Below are 15,989 nucleotides of genomic sequence, written 5' to 3' on the forward strand. Positions count from 1 at the left end.
GGAGCCGCTGAGGAAGAAGAGTTTCACTCCTCACATCAAGTCTTCGTCTCTCACACTTTCCTAACACGAGGGTTCTAGCTCCGGATCAGAGCCGATCTCCGTCCACACTGAAAACACCTGTGATGTAAACAGGAAGTGGATCGTCTACTCTGCAATTGGTTGCTAAGTTACAGAAACTTACGATTCGGTTGTTAACCAGCAGGAGGCAGCAGTGCTCCTCCAGTCTGCCAGAAAACCAAAGAAGAAGAGATGACCCCTGAACAGGGCGGGGCTTCCACCTGTCCGGTTTCAGACAAATGGAATCGAACATTTGCGACGGGATCACCTGACACCACGAAGTTTGACTTTTAATTTGAGTTCTCGTGCTGACGACATTAAACCGTAACAAACTGAGAGGGGGAACTTCAAGTTGTGTCTCTTCATATCAAACAAGTGTGAACAGTTAAATAAATATCACCATGAAACTTCCCCAGCTCATCACTGACATGAAGAGAATTCTTTGTATTTGACACGGTTTGTGAATTCAGTGTAAATATGCAAATGAGGCCTTGTTATTTAAAACTGGTTGAAACTCCTCAGTTGGTTTTGTCGACATGTTTTTACAGAAGGATCCGTTTTAATGACTTAGAGATAAAACAACGTGCGCCATGTTTATGAATAAAATCTATGAATCAAACCTTCGGACCACTAACAGGAATCGAACTGGTGAGTCTGGTGAATGGAAGTGAAGCTGAAGTGGAGATTTGTGATTTATTAAAATAAAAACCTAAAAGCCTTTTCTGGATGTTTTCTTTCAACTGGTCTGATATTAAAAAAGAAGCAAAAGCAAAAATGAGAAGTGCATGAAATTAGTTTTGTGCCTGTAGTGTCTCTACCATGGGGGGGAGGTGGGCGGGGCTTCTGACTGGACGGGAGAGAGGAACCTCCTCTGTGCCGTTAACGAGACGCTGATAAAAAAGGGATTATAAAAACTAGATTTATTTTACACAAACAAAAACAATAACGCTCAACCACTGAATGCTTCGCTCTCACATGGGTGGAGTTTAAACGCAGGGCTCTGATTGGCCCACCGATGGCTGAGGTGGGAAAGAATCGACCAATCATCCAATCGGCTCACACCTCGTCAGGGAGACAAACGGCAACAGACAATCGGACGTCTGACCCGACGTGGTTGTCATTAAGTTTCTGAACGAAATCCACAGATGATGTTTTTCTCCAACTTCATCTCAATTTATATTCTTTAAAAACACCGTAAAAAGTTTTGCAGGTTAAAATCTAAGCTTTGGTTCAGATTTCATTGTTAAAAAACGTAAATAAAGAGAAACCACGACGGGTTAGAATCCGATGACCTGCTCCCGTGTTGAGTCCGGACCAGTTTCCCTCCGCCCGGCTGGAGGTCGACGCTCTAAAGGAGAAATCGGCCTCAGATGTTCCTCCTGCCGTTGTCTTCCTGGTTGATGTTCGGTGACTTTGTGAATCTCTTCACAGTGATGTCACGGGGCACTGACACCCCCTCTCAGGCCACGTCGGCACTGACTCGACACTCGAGGATGTTTCTGCTCAAACAGAAGTTTGACTCTGGAAACGGCCGTGAGTCACTTTAGCAGCAGGTGAGAGCGACACCAGCATCAGGAGGGTTTCAGTTCAGAGCTGCTGTCAATCATCATATCTCCATCACCGATTCACTGATCCATCAAAGGTTTGAAAACTGTGGGAAAGTCCGTCTTCAGGAGAGCAGCAGACTCCACTGGTGTTTGTTTGATAAAGGACGTTAACGCTCGTCCCTGTTCGTTAACAGGGAGTCCGGTGGATTCTGTAACCTGGCAACGACGCCGTTCAACAACAAGACGAAAAACAGACGGAACCACAGAGACAGAAACGAGATCTGAGGGATTTTTCCTTTAACTCCTTTGACGCCTGCTTCTCCGGTCTGCGCAGGGTGGGGGCTCCATGTAGTGTCATCAGAGCTGCGTGAGGGACCCAGCACACGGGGGCGGGGGGGGACATCACAGGACAGACGAGCTGCTGTGTGTCGACCTGCAGGTTCAAACAACGTTTCCACAACGTTCCTGCTGCTGAACGTCTCTTCGCTCAGTCGCAGGGAGACGGCAGCGCTCAGCCTCTGAGTGTGTGTGTGTGTGTGTGTGTGTGTGTGTGTGTGTCCAGATGCTCGTCACCTCCAGTCTTTAATATATATTCTGTGTTCAGAGACCTGAACAGACCTGAATCCTTTTAGTGTGTGAACAGACCAGCCTGTCTCCTCTCTCTCTCTGTCTGTCTGAGTCTCTCGCCCCAGGTTTGTCTGTTTCCTCTCCTCCTTGTCTACACGTAGACCCTGGCGAGGGCGTCGGCTCCGGCGGAGGCGATGAAGGCCTTGGAGGGATGGAAGGCCACGTCATAGATGGCCTCCTCGCTCTTCTTCCGGTGAGCCGTGATCTCCTGAACGCACGTTTTACTGTCGAGGTTCCAAAGACGCAGGGAGCAGTCGTGACCTGAGGAGGAGACGTGTCATCCATTACATCACTGACTCATCTTTACACACAGTTTGATTCAAGTGTGTGTGTGTGTGTGTGTGTGTGTGTGTGCGTGTGTGTGTGGTTGTGTGTTGTGTGTGTGAGAGACTTACTGCCAGACATCAGGTAGATCCCGTTAGGATCCACCGCCAGGCTGGTCACTGCGTCCAGGTGAGCCACCATGGCGTGGATCACTTTACCTGCACAGACAGAGGAGGTCCGACAGGAAGATGAGAGCCGGTTCATACAGAGAGATATGCTACAATTTGCACTGTCAGCCTAGTGTACGAAGATACATAGCATATTAAATACAAAATATTAAAATATAGCACAACTCAAAGGTTCTGGTATTGTGTCCTGAATAACGTGATGACACGTGGTCAGTGTTAAGTCCTGACGGTGTCTCCTGGGAACTTTTGTTCAGATCTTACTTCCTGCTTAGTTTGCAAATAAACACGACTGACGTCAATAATTGCCCCATAAAAACAACCGACCATGAACTCAGCCGATCGTTGAGACGATATATTCGTCCAATGGCCCAAAACTACATCCACCATCCCAGTGAGCGGCTCCGCAGACTGACCTGACTTGTTGTCGTAGAACTTGATGTGTCGGTCTTCATGGGCGGTGATGGTGGCCGGCAGCGTGGGATGACTCACCACCTTGTTGATATGATTCGAACCCGGGAGGGCTTTAAAAAACAGAAAGGGAAAAGGATGAAAGGTCTGCATCATTACACACTACTGTTGAATCTGTGTGTGTGTGTGTGTGTGTGTGAGAGTGTGTGTGTGAGAGAGTGTGTGTGTGAGTGAGTGTGTGTGCGCTCACAGCTGTCCCCCTGACCCTTCAGCACCAGTGCTTGCTGGGAGGTCTCCAGGTCGTACACCACCACGTCTCCACTGTTAAAGGACGCCACCATGTGGGCGGGGTCACAGCCGTTAAAGTCCACTGATGTGGGGATCCCGTGTTCTGCAGACACACACACACGTTAACAAATGGAGGGTGTTTTCACGGAAGCGGTTATGTTGAGCTGTCTCCTCCAGGGGGCGCTCTGTCCTCCTCCCGGTGCTCTCACCCTTGTTTGTGTTGAAAGTGCAGATGCAGGGGTTTTTCTCCGTCGGATTCCACAGTTTCACCGTTCCGTCTGCCGAGCAGGACAGGAGGCGGTTCTTGATACCGCTATAAGCCAATCCCCACACAGCATCTGTGTGCCCCACCCACGACCCAGCAAGAACGCTGGGATCTGATTGGACAGGAGAAGAAAGAGGGGAAGGATGTTAATAAAACTGAAAAGATTTGACTCTTTTACTTTGACAGTTTTGTAGAAGTGACAAATTCTTTCTGTCCGAGTGTGAGTGTGTGTGTGTGTGTGTGTGTGTGTGTGTGTGTGTACCGTAGGTGTCGTAGGGGTCAACATTTGAGCTGGGGATGTTCCACCATTGGATGGTCGAGTCGATGCCTCCACTGAAACACTGCTCACCACTGGAGGTCATTGCCAACGACAACACTGGACCACTGGAAGACAGAGGAGGCTTCAGGCGACATCCTCAACACAACGGGCTCATTTTCAAACTGAAGAGTCGGAGTGTGGATGTAGCATTAGTTTGTCGAAGCACCAACACAAGTGGACACACATGGACTCAGGATAAATGACATCGGCTGTGTGCGAGTGAAGATACGTACACATGGGCTCTGAATGTGTAGACGGGCTCCACATCAAAAGAGGCACTTCTAGGAAACAGTGGAAATAAGGTTTTATTTAACACATCACCATCAACTTTGCTGAGCTCCGTTATGAGGCAGTAAATCCTGAGGGGGATCCTTTACCAGGATTATGTGTACGACACTGACGGGCTCTGTATTTGAAACTAATCTGAGGAAAATGAGATGCAAAGAGGAAGGAACTGTCCGGTCTGAGAAGACAGGATTATCTCTGGAGCTGCAGGATGTGGAGGAAATCAACCTTTTCTGATTTGAGATGAATGAGAAGCTAAATACAAAGTGTCTCCACCGGCTTGTGTTGAATGAGGATAATGCTGACGACAGAAACACGCTGTTTAACCCTCAGTGTCTTATGCCCTGGTTTGTTTTCAGAGGTGCAGCTGATGTACTTTTTGGCGGGGACGGTCTTGGTGAGGTTCCACAGCTTGAGGGTGTGGTCCTCGGACACGGTGACCAGGCAGGGCTCGACAGGGTGGAAGGCCAGCGCTCGAACGCCATCAAAGTGGCTCCGCAGCGTATACTTGGGGTTCCAGGTCTTCCTGAACGAAGAGTCCTTATTGGTTGGCAGCTGAGGTAAACACATGGAAGATTCATCTCATTAAATTCATCGACCGAATGCCTGTTAAATACTGTGCAGCTGTGGTTTTGTTTGTGTCCTCACGTCGTAGCTGTAGTCTGTTTCGTCGTTGGTGACGGTGAGGTCAGCGAGGTCACCCAGACCCAGCACGCTCTCCAACACGTCGTCCGACCCCCCCAACAGGAAGGACTTCCCCCCACCAGTAGGAAACGGTAGAGGCTCCGCTACAGAGAGAGAAGCAGAGACAGAAAGTTTAATAAAACTTGGATTTCACTTTCACAGTTCTCCATTAAATGGACCAGGTCTGACCAGGGGGCGCTGTAGAGCAGCAGCTCTGTCCGGTCTGACCACATGGAGCCGCTCTTTATGTTTCCACTTTAACAGTATCGTGTCACTCAGATTGAGATTAAAGGAGGAGACCATCCAGGAGAATCCTAACCAGGAGAACACTACAACTCCCATCATGCCACAGTGCTGCACCAACAACTAACTCATAATGAAGACTGTGAACTCCCATCATGCCAAGCTAGGCCCCTGGTGGCAGAACATCGCAGGTTGTACGTTGTTCCCGTCAGACGAGTGTCTACACAACTTCCTCCGTCAGTGGGTTCGCAGTAATGGTGGTGTCACTTCAAAGTGTGTCGGACTTGTGTACGTGAGGTGAGTGTGTGTTTTATCCGTGTCACTCACACCACTCGGTTCCATCTCCAGAGCTCCGAGCTTCGCCTGCTCCCTCTCCGTCCTCTGCTGTCACCAGGAAGTCAAACTCCTTCAGTGCCTCCTCTGTGTCTGCGTCATCCTCCGACGCCAGGCCCTCGTTCCCCACCTGGAGGAGCAGAGCAAGACAATCAGAAGAAGAAATAACTTTGATGGGGACAAGGAGAGAGAAGTAAACATGAAGGAAAGAAGCATTAGAGGAGAGAGAGGCAGCACTCCCCAGGGAGAAGGATGGACGGAGGGGAGGAAAAGAGGGAGGGTGAGCTGGCAAGGAGATAATAGGAAGGAAGTAAAATAAGGAATAAGGCATTGCACAGGGTTGAGTGTGTCTCTGTGTGTGTGTGTGTGTGTGTGTGTGCGTGCCTTGGTCTTGTGTTTCTTGGCTCGATGGTGTTTGCCTGGACTGATGTCGTCCATCAGGTCTCCCTCCTCATCCTCATCCTCGTCGCTGTCCTCTGCGTTCTCCAGGAAGTTAAACGTCTCCAGAACATCACCTGGACTCCTGGACACAAACAACTGTCAGATGTTACCTCTGTGTGACCTCTGACCCCACTAGCTGTGTGTGTGTGTGTGTGTACCTCTTGCTGTCCCTGCGGCGCTCCGTCCCGTTGATCAGGTGCTGCAGGTTCTTGTTCTCCACAGACCCGTTCTGCTCGGAGCCCGACAGGCCGAGCAGAGAGCGAACCCTCTGTGTACGAACGTCCAGGATGGTGTCTGTGTATCCGACTTCCTGCAGGTACCTGCGCACACGCACACACACACACACACACACACAAAACAAGACATTAAAAATGATGAAAGCAATCATTAAACAGCATCTGTCCAGAGCCTGGAAACCGGTCGTGGACCCGCAGACTGACGACAGGTCTCTGACAGGTTTCCCCAAAACAACAAACCAGATTACGTTTGCGTATTAAAACCATAGAATCATTATCTGAAAGGTTTGAAACATTTGAAATGGAGAAAGATTTATTGATTCCTGTGTTCTTCCATGTAGCATCTGCTGTCAACCTCCGGGTTGAGGAAATGTTTGCAGATTACTGAGGCAGGTGGAAGAACAAAAATCTGAGATCTTAAAATCTTAAGACATTAGAAAGTTTCCAGGGAGGAACAGGGACTTCTGTCGTCAGTGATATGTTGATTGTGTTGTTTGAGAAACTGAGGATAAACTGTATTAAAAACCTGAGGAGATAATCTGTTGAAGGTAAAGTCGGTGTTGATGTTTCTCTAAAGTGCGTCAGAGGCTGAACCTCTCCGGTGTGTTCTTACTGTCTGAGGAGCTGTCGGCCTTGTTTCCAGGTGAGCTGACTGTTGGCAGGAACAGCAGAGACCTCCGAGTCTTTGGTGTCTGAAGGACAAAACCCACAGGACAGGCGATGAAGTAACACAAACACAGAACCCCACAGACGGACGGACGGACGGACCACCTACCTGATTCAAAGCTGGGCATCTTCATGTCCCCTTGGTTTAACTCGGTTCCATATTTTAACTTGTGATATTTTGCTCTGATGAGGAAACAAAGCAGAACAACGGTGAAGATGTTAAAGTTCCGGCCGAGGTCAGCAGCAGCTGTGACGCTGTGACATGTTATCTGAAGATATATAAACACAGTGAAACGTCAGGGTTAGGAGGACAGCTACAGAGGACTCCTGATTCGTTTATTTTTGATGTATTGTAAAGTGTCCCAGGTTTTCTAGAAAGGCACCATGAAATAAAAGTATAATTGTTATTATTCCAGATCTTTTGGTGATGAGGGCCGACACCGGTGTGGATGAGCTGGAAACAACAACACTGATCTTTCCACAGCAGAGTTTATACGTCATGTCCGGCCTCCTGCTGCTCTACAGGCTCCGCCCCTCGCCTGGATGTTCCCCACATGTTCCTGTTGTTGTGAGTATTTTCCAGAGTTCGTGTCTGAACATAGTTAAAGATCAGCTTGTGCTTCCAGCTCGTTTTAGATCAGTGACAAACAGAAGCTTTGATGAAGGAATAAAACTATAAAGCTGGTTAAACATCAACTGTTGGGTTTTCTGACCTGGAAGGAGGGAAAACCATCGGTAATCTGACAGATCGATAGAAACTGCAGTAAAGAGCTACAACATAAAAAGCTCAGCTGCATGGACATTAAATCCTGTTAAACAAACGAGTCCTGTGATGACAGACACATTCACTGTCAGTGGTGAAAGTCATTTCTTACCTTTCTTGCTTGAGGGCATATTCTAACATTTTTATTCTTCTAACCAGGTCGTTCTTCAGGTTCTCCTGACCTTTCCTCTCTCCCTGTAGGAACGCTATCCTCGCCTGCAGACAGACACACAGGAGAGGATCATTCATGTGGTCATCAAACGGACTTTTCAACATTTACGTCTCCGAACACGTTCATCGTTACATACATGAGTTGAGTTTGGAGGTTTCTCAGAATTCTACAATATCTTGAAATTGTTGTACCACATGTTCACTCAGAAGCCCAGAGCAGAGAGAGCAGAGACGGAGAAGAAGCAGGCTTCACTTTACGAAACGTTATCGACCTGAAAGCAGCAGCTGGATGAAAGTGAGTCTGATGTGTGAGTGTGAACATCAGAAAGTTTCCTCCTTCACTCCCTGAGCGTCTGTTCTCTGTGACTCTGCTGAGTGGGTTCCATCTCCTGGGAGAAGAACTGACTGAGAGTCAGCTTCAACTGTCACAACCAGCTGCAGCTGAAGAGTGAAGCTGAACTGAGATCAGTTCAAAACACTCTGAAGTTATTAACAACCAGAGTTTATCTCCAATATTCAGCAGGAAACTGTTAAACATGAAGAATTCTGAACAGTTTGGTGGATTTGTTGCAGCTGCAGCTCTTCAGGGTCAGGAAGCAGAGGATCATGGGTAATATCCAGCGTTCAGAGCTCAACACATTGATTCACTGAGCCTGCAGGGGGCGCTGCTGCTCAGTGACAGTTACATAGTGTTGCTTTAAATTCAGAATTTGAATATATGTTTAAGTTTCTTAATTATGATTTGTTGGTTATTTTTCCTTCTATAAGCCACAGTATATGGTCAAACAATAATACATCTGTCCACATGTCTCTCTATCCACATGTCTCTCTCTCTGTCCACATCTCTCTATCCACATGTCTCTCTCTATCCACATGTGCTCTCTCTGTCCACATGTTCTCTCTCTATCCACATGTCTCTATCCACGTCTCTCTCTCTGTCCACATCTCTCTATCGACATGTCTCTCTATCTCTCGACATGTCTCTCTCTCTCTGTCCACATCTCTCTGTCCACATGTCTCCCTCTCTGTCCACGTGTCTCTCTCTCTCTGTCCACGTGTCTCTCTCTCTCTGTCCACGTGTCTCTCTCTCTGTCCACGTGTCTCTCTCTCTGTCCACGTGTCTCTCTCTGTCCACGTGTCTCTCTCTGTCCACATGTCTCTCTCTCTCGTCCACATGTCTCTCTCTGTCCACATGTCTCTCTCTGTCCACGTCTGTCTCTCTCTCTGTCGACATGTCTCTCTCTGTCCACGTGTCTCTTCTCTCTCTGTCCACGTGTCTCTCTCTGTCCGTGTCTCTCTGTCCCATGTCTCTCTCTGTCCACATGTCTCTCTCTGTCCACATGTCTGTCTCTCTCTCTGTCCACATGTCTGTCTCTCTCTCTGTCCACATGTCTGTCTCTGTCCACATGTCTCTCTCTGTCCACATGTCTCTCTCTCTCTCTGTCGCGTGTCTCTCTCTGTCCACGTGTCTCTCTCTGTCAACGTGTCTCTCTGTCCACATGTCTCTCTCTCGTCGACATGTCTCTCTCTGTCCACGTGTCTCTCTGTCCGACATGTCTCTCTCTCTCTGTCGACATGTCTCTCTCGTTCCACGTGTCTCTCTCTGTCCACGTGTCTCTCTCTGTCCACGTGTCTCTCTCTGTCCACGTGTCTCTCTCTGTCCACATGTCTCTCTGTCTGTTTGACTGTGAGCAGCTGCTCCTGAAACTCAACACTGATGGAGGCCTGAGGCTGAGAGCTATTTATACCAACACACACAGACACACAAACACTGCTCTTTCCCAGTGTACCCATGGCAACAGAGGACTGGGGGTGTTCAGAGGCAAACTGGGGAGCAGGGGTTGTGACTTCCTCTTGTGGACGTTACCATGACGACGGGGAAACCAGATGTCCTCCCCTGGCCAAAAGAGAGAGAGACAGACGAAGGGACGTGAACTGGGACGTCTGGGAGGAGGATTACATAACACACCACACTCCTTCAGACCTGCTCTGATTGGCTGGCTCTGTGACTGACAGCCACAGCTCCTGACAAGCCTCTGACATACCAGTGTGTGTGTGTGTGTCTGTGTGTGAGATCATCCTGCAGCCTCACAGTAAACCATCAAACATTTGAAGCATGTTCAGCTCCAGAGTCGGTGGCACCATCATGACTTCATGTGAGTCACTGACAGTTCCAGGGATTCGACCACGACACGAACACGGTATCGTTTCCCTGCGGTCAGAACGCCAGTCACATGTTGGAGTGCCTGCTCTTCATCAGAATACAACTGATAGGTCGACACATGCACCTACATTTCCCTGGGGTTCGATCAAGTATCTATATCTTCTTAAATTGATCAGGACTCTCGTGCTTCATATCATTTTTCATTCAGGAGAATCTCAGCTTTGTCTGAACTGAGGCTCACATTTGACCCTAAAGCTGAGAAAAGTCCTGTGGTTTTGGGAATTTTTCAAATCTCTTGTGAAAAGTTCTCTTTACAAGTGATTGAAGACTGAAACGTGTTAACCCAGGTTCACAGCAGTCGTGGAATATGTGCAGTGCTTCCTCCAGGATAAATACGTTCAGGAATAATTCATTCATGACAGAATGATAATAAAAACGTCTCGTGGTGTGTGTAGCAGTTGTGTTACCTGTCTCATAAACTCTGGAGCGAACACAACGTAAACTTCAGTTCAGGTCTTGTAACTTGTGATTGTTGGTGTGTGTAGTTCAGGTGTAAAGTGAGCGCAGGTCCGAGGGAGATACACTTTACAAGTGAAAGTTAAACCAGAACAACTGTCACGACGAATGAACATTTGAGTGATAAGAATAAAGAGTTAAACATGGTGCTTCCACCTCGAGCCGTTTCTCTTCATGGAATATGAATCCGTTTGTGATTCACTGTGAACTCGTACAACTCAGTTTATAGTTTATTTGCCGTCACACAACAGTTGAACTCGTTCCTGTGTCACTGTGCGTTAACCAGTGGGACGTTTGGTTTAATGTTTGTCCGGCCGCTGCACTTTGAGCCGGAGCTCCTCCCTGACACAACACGACTGCTTCAGGTGTTTACCTCTAGATCACACACACACACAAAGAACAAACTTATCCCACATCTTTTCTGTTCTACATAAACTCAGACCAGACTGTAAATGAAGATGGACAACAGTGGTCGATTGGTCGAGAGTGTGTGTGGGCGGGACTTCGATACCACGGCTCCAAGATGGCAGCGCTCGTATCACAGATATTTTGGCTTAATATCTGTATTTATAGTTTATGATCAACGCCGAGTCCATTCACAGGTCGTCAGTTTGAATGTTAAGATCCCTCAGATGGATCAGCGGCTGAACTCTGACCTTTGTAGTCGTTTCCATGGTGATGTCAATGAAATACAGGGAAACATCACAGGAGCCGAAGGGAACCTATTAGCTTAGCATTCTCTCAACCCAGTTTTACAAGTTCACTGAACTTTTTGTCTATTTCAATATAAGTCTCTCTCTCTTATTCTTTAAGGATTCATTTGCTGTGACGTTCTGTTACTGAAGGTTTGATTTGAGGAGCGTCTGTGGCAGGAACATGTTTTCATCTGTCAGCGCACCACCCCTCTCGCTCCGTGCACCACCCCTCTCGCTCCGTGCACCTGGTGAGCATGAATCAAACGCTCCTTAGAGAGCTGGAGTGAGGTCACAGCAGCAGGGTGAAGAGGTAGGAGTGTGTGTGTGTGGGGGGTGTGAGCTCACTGGCCCCGATTTACCAGGCTGACAGATCGAGCCGGGTTCAACGGGGTGGGGGGGGTCATTCCTCTGAACAACTGCCACACACACACACACACACACACACACACACACACACACACACACACACACACACACACACACACACACACACACACACACACACACACACACACACACACACACACACACACACACACACACACACACACAATTTGACCATTTTCAAATAAAAGTTTTAAAGTAATTCACCCTTATTATGTGACTGACAGGCAGTTGAACCCCAGTGTGTGTGTGTATGTGTGTGTGTGTGTGTGTGTGTGTGTGTGTGTGTGTGTGTGTGTGTGTGTGTGTGTGTGTGTGTACACACTAGTTATTTTAGGCCGGTCTACTTTTAGCGTCCAGCTGGGATGGGGGTGTCAGAGCAGGGCCCACTAGGCCAGGGAGCCTAATTACAGCCTCTCGTCCCACAGCCCTGTCCTCTTTATCAAAACATGCCCCCCCCACTGAAACATGTGGCCCTGTCACCACTCTCCAGGCCAACAGGCTGACCTTTAACCCTCTGGCTCTAACTCAGTTGGACAGAAATGTGTGTTTTCTGTTTCCGAAGCTTAAAAATCTAAAGTGCTGTCTCGTGCGATTCCTCATATTCACGCATCTGGTAAAAACACGAATCTGTCGAGGAGATTGATTAACGTTTACAGTCGCCAGTAGCGGCAGAGTCAACAGTAACCAGCAGCTCAACGTGGTGATGACAGCCTGCTCTCGGTTGTCGAGGACTTCTCGCCACCGTAGCTGTAGGACGTTCAAAGTTCCAGAAAGCTTTCTGATTGGACGCAGAATTACTACATTTAGATAAAGATGTAAAAATACTTTGATATTAGTTTTATAATAAGAAACAAATGAACAGTTAACACAGGGTCACAGAAATCCACTTGAATCCTTTTCAACTTGAGGCTTTAAGCTGAATCAGAGACTTGTGTAAACTGCTCTCGTTTCAGTTTGAAAACTCTGGGTTTGTGTTTGAGTCTGAACAGAAACTGAGACTTTAGTAAACGATGACGCAGACGTTCTCTTCCTGATTGGTTCTCATCAGTCACGTGACTCTGACTTCCTGTCAGTAACAGACTTTTCCCCATCACTGCTGAGCCACCAACTGATTTAAGTTTTACAACCGATAAGATTCAAGACATGATTTAGATCTTATTCAGATCAACCAATCATCTCCACATAGGAGCTGCTGTTTGCTGTGGTCGTCATCTGACTCACAACAGTTTCTGGATCCAGTTCACACCTGCTGTAAACAGCTCTAAGTTCAGGTGTGAACGTCCCAGAGATGCATTGAGGACTCATCTGATCTGTGTCCTGGGCCACACTGACGGCCAGCTGACGACCTCTGACCTCAGTTTCATGAGGAACCAAAGTGTCGTCACTCCTCTGACTGCTTCACAAACACAGATTTATTACAACATCAATATTAACTAAACACAACGAACCCGTCATTGTTGAATAAGAACTTCCTCTGGTCGGTGTGAACAGGTGTGAACGTTAACACCAGGTGTGAACGGGTCCATGTGGACAACTCACACAAGGGACAGATACTTCAAATGAAACGTGAACTGAAAGGCTGCTCAGAGACCAGGGGCCAGGACGCGCTGACGGCAGCAGGAAGTTACGATTCCTGTCGTCTCCTCACTTCCTCCATTGGCTGCGGATCGGCAGCAGAGTGTTAACCAACATGCACCTAAAGCTCATCCTCCTGCTTCCTGCACAGAGCTGACAAATCATCTGATGTCAAATCGGACACCGAACAATCTTTACCACAACAAACAGTCCTGTGTGTACAGAAAGAAGTGAAGCTGGGCGTTGGTGGAGGGTTCGAGTCCTTGATAAAAATCATGCTGAAACTGCAGGCAGGGCTCAGTCAGTCAACTCTGCCCAGTTTACACAGCAAACAGGAACAAACCAATCCCCTTCTTTCCCAGTGCAGAGACTGAAGGTACGAGCACACAGGAAGCTTCCCCACACACTTCACACCAACTAAACATTCACCACTTCACAGAAAGTGAAGGTTGCTAAGGTTTCACGTCAACAAGGCATCTCCTGTGTTTTTAGCTGTGGCTATTTTCAGAATTTATTTTTAGTCCCAGCGGTCACAGAAAGTGACCGGAGGAACCCTCAGAGAGTATTTGTGTCTGTTTCCGCTGCACGTGAAGTAACGTGCAGATTAAAAAGCGTCCGTGTGGCTTAGCGCAGGATTTTCCAACAACACTGAGTCATCCTGCCTGTGATCTACTGTAGAGTGGCTGTGATGTGTGAACGTATGTGAAGCTAAAAGGAGTAGTGCTGGGATGGAAATGCAGGACGAACCGTTTTAAATCATTTGCTGGCATGACAAACGTTTGACTGACACAATCCATTAAAAAAGACCCAAACATCACTGTGACGGATCAGCTTGCAGAACATGGGCCGTTCTCCCCCGTGTTTCTCCGGATGTCCGTCTCAGTACGTAGATGCACCGTGAAGACGACATCGATGTAAAGCTATCGATGAGCGCGACGTTTAGAAAGATCCACCGCAGGGACGGGTCTGCTGAGCGTTACTGAGCGTTACAGCCACTGAGCAGCTGGATGACCCGAAGGAGCTGAAGAACAGGAACTGTGTGTGACGGGTTATAAACTACAGAGAAGAGCAGAACATCTGAGGAGCTGACAGAAACTCATGACTTCAGTCGTTTCTAAAGCAAATAACTAAAATATTCTCTGGTCTCACGTTGTCAAATTGAGGATTTGATGATTTTCTTGGTGAAATGGATTTTGGTGTAACTAACGTAACTAACGACGGAACACGAGACTTAAAGAGACGAATGTTTACCCGCGTGTGGAAGCAGGGACACGGCTCATTGGTCGTCATCCTGCAGCCAACGTTCACAGGAATGTCGACACCTCAGCTCGTACGTTTGTTTCTTATCAGGAGCTCTGACGGAGTCATGCTGAAGGCATCCAGTGTCACAGCCCGACAAGTCAGAGCACACAGACGCACACAGACACACACAGACGCACACAGACACACACAGACCCTGTCATTAAACACTCTGCTGCAGGAGCGTTATAACAAACTTATACAAGTTTGACTTCATCCCTCAAAGTATCTGAGCCTGAAGTCATCTGTCCTGAGGGAAACTCCCACTCTCACCAGTCTCATTTATGTTTATTAATATTTGAATCTATTATTAATGTTTTTCAGTTTGAGAGCTGCAGTGACCAGCTGATCGGTTACCTTTACAATTAAGACTAAAGCTAATTGAACCGACCCTTTGTAAATGTTACATTTGACCTTTTATAATGAATTAAGTGATTTGTCTCCACCAGCAGACTCCTGCTCGACATCCCAATATGAATAACGAGTCCTGCACGGAGACACATGGGTCTGAATGATCTGAACCTCAGGACACGTGCTGTTGTCCTGTCCTTCACTTGTTCCGAGTACATGTCTCTTGTTAGTATTGAAGTATTTACACTAGAGTTGTTTTCACACGTTTTAGAAACTCTTTAAAAGTAAAGGGAGCATTCTTCCACCTGAGCTAGTCTCCAGCTAACCCAGCTAGCAGGTCTCCAGCTAACTAGTCTCCAGCTAACCCAGCTAGCGGGACACACCAACACGGCAGAACGTGGACATGTCTGCTGGGTCCACTTCTGCTCTGGAGTTCAGATGTTCGAGGAGGAAACAAACTCAGGAGGAAACCCCAGAAGAACCGAGAGCCAGGCTGGAGCTAGCGGCTAGCTGCAGTGGAGCTAACCGCTAGCTCCAGCCTGCTAAGTGCCCAGATGGAGTCTGAACGTCCGGAGGGAAAGAAACCAACGGTTCGCAGCGTCGGTCCGAGTCCCGGTGACCCGCGGACCGAGCACCGGCCCGGGCTGCGAACTCGCTCGGCGTTCGCCGCTAAGCTAGCGGGGTGTGCTAACCTGGAGCTCGGCCCTCTCCACCTCCCAGTGCGCCCTCTCCATCTCGAACCGGGCCCACTCGTGCTGGATGTAGTGCAGGATGCCGGGGATGGTGTACTGCTGCTGGGGCCGGGGCAGCTCGTCCGGCTGGTGCGGCACCATGATCCCTCCACCTCCGATCGGCGGGTTGGCGCTGCCGGCGCCTCCCGGCTGGAGCTGCTGCTGCGGCGGTGGAGGCTGCCTCAGAGCGCCCGCTCCGACCCCTCCTCCTCCGCCGGGCTGCTCATCCATGTTTTCCTCCCTCTCTCTCGGGGAGAAGGAGAAGGAAAGTCCCGGGCAGCAGAGGTCCAAGGACGGATTCCGCTTCCAGCTGAAGCCCGTGAGTCCGCTCCGGTTCTGAGGCTCCGCCGCGGTGTGTGAGGTAGCTGCCCCCGGAGGGCTGCGGTGAGTGCGGCTGCTTGTGGACGAGGTGTCGGTGTGTGTGTGTGTCTACCCGGCCGCCATTACTCCTCTCTCCCCCTCTCTCTCTCTCTCTCTCTCTCCCCC

At 48.5% G+C, this 15,989-nt stretch overlaps 1 protein-coding gene across 2 annotated transcripts; it reads right to left on the minus strand.

Moving 5' to 3' along the window:
- Positions 1-852: 852 nt before the first annotated feature.
- On the minus strand, positions 853-15,957 carry strn3 (striatin, calmodulin binding protein 3). 2 transcript variants are annotated; one of them, XM_035168814.2, is made up of 16 exons: positions 15,465-15,957; positions 7,727-7,830; positions 6,961-7,034; positions 6,799-6,877; positions 6,108-6,269; positions 5,893-6,031; positions 5,503-5,638; positions 4,897-5,036; positions 4,625-4,803; positions 4,197-4,244; positions 3,907-4,028; positions 3,589-3,756; positions 3,342-3,482; positions 3,097-3,204; positions 2,627-2,713; positions 853-2,492 (listed from the first exon to the last, which is right to left on the minus strand). In XM_035168814.2, the coding sequence occupies exons 1-16, from the start codon at positions 15,732-15,734 to the stop codon at positions 2,323-2,325; spliced, it is 2,127 nt and encodes a 708-aa protein (XP_035024705.1). In that variant the 5' UTR covers positions 15,735-15,957; the 3' UTR covers positions 853-2,322. The 2 variants fall into 2 exon arrangements, with proteins under 2 accessions (XP_035024705.1, XP_035024706.1); XM_035168815.2 differs by lacking the exon at positions 15,465-15,957 and adding an exon at positions 7,923-8,104.
- Between the last annotated feature and the right edge of the window lie 32 nt (positions 15,958-15,989).

The sequence above is a fragment of the Hippoglossus stenolepis genome, chromosome 10, assembly GCF_022539355.2.
Source record: "Hippoglossus stenolepis isolate QCI-W04-F060 chromosome 10, HSTE1.2, whole genome shotgun sequence".
NCBI classification, from domain to species: domain Eukaryota; kingdom Metazoa; phylum Chordata; class Actinopteri; order Pleuronectiformes; family Pleuronectidae; genus Hippoglossus; species Hippoglossus stenolepis.

Coding starts and splice junctions, on each gene's coding strand:
- strn3 (XM_035168814.2), bottom strand. CDS start 15,734: ATGGATGAGCAGCCCGGCGGAGGAGGAGGGGTCGGAGCGGGCGCTCTG. Junction 6,270..6,798: donor GGCCGACAGCTCCTCAGACA/GTAAGAACACAC, acceptor GCGTGTGCGCAG/GTACCTGCAGGAAGTCGGAT. Junction 5,639..5,892: donor CCAAGAAACACAAGACCAAG/GCACGCACACAC, acceptor CTGCTCCTCCAG/GTGGGGAACGAGGGCCTGGC.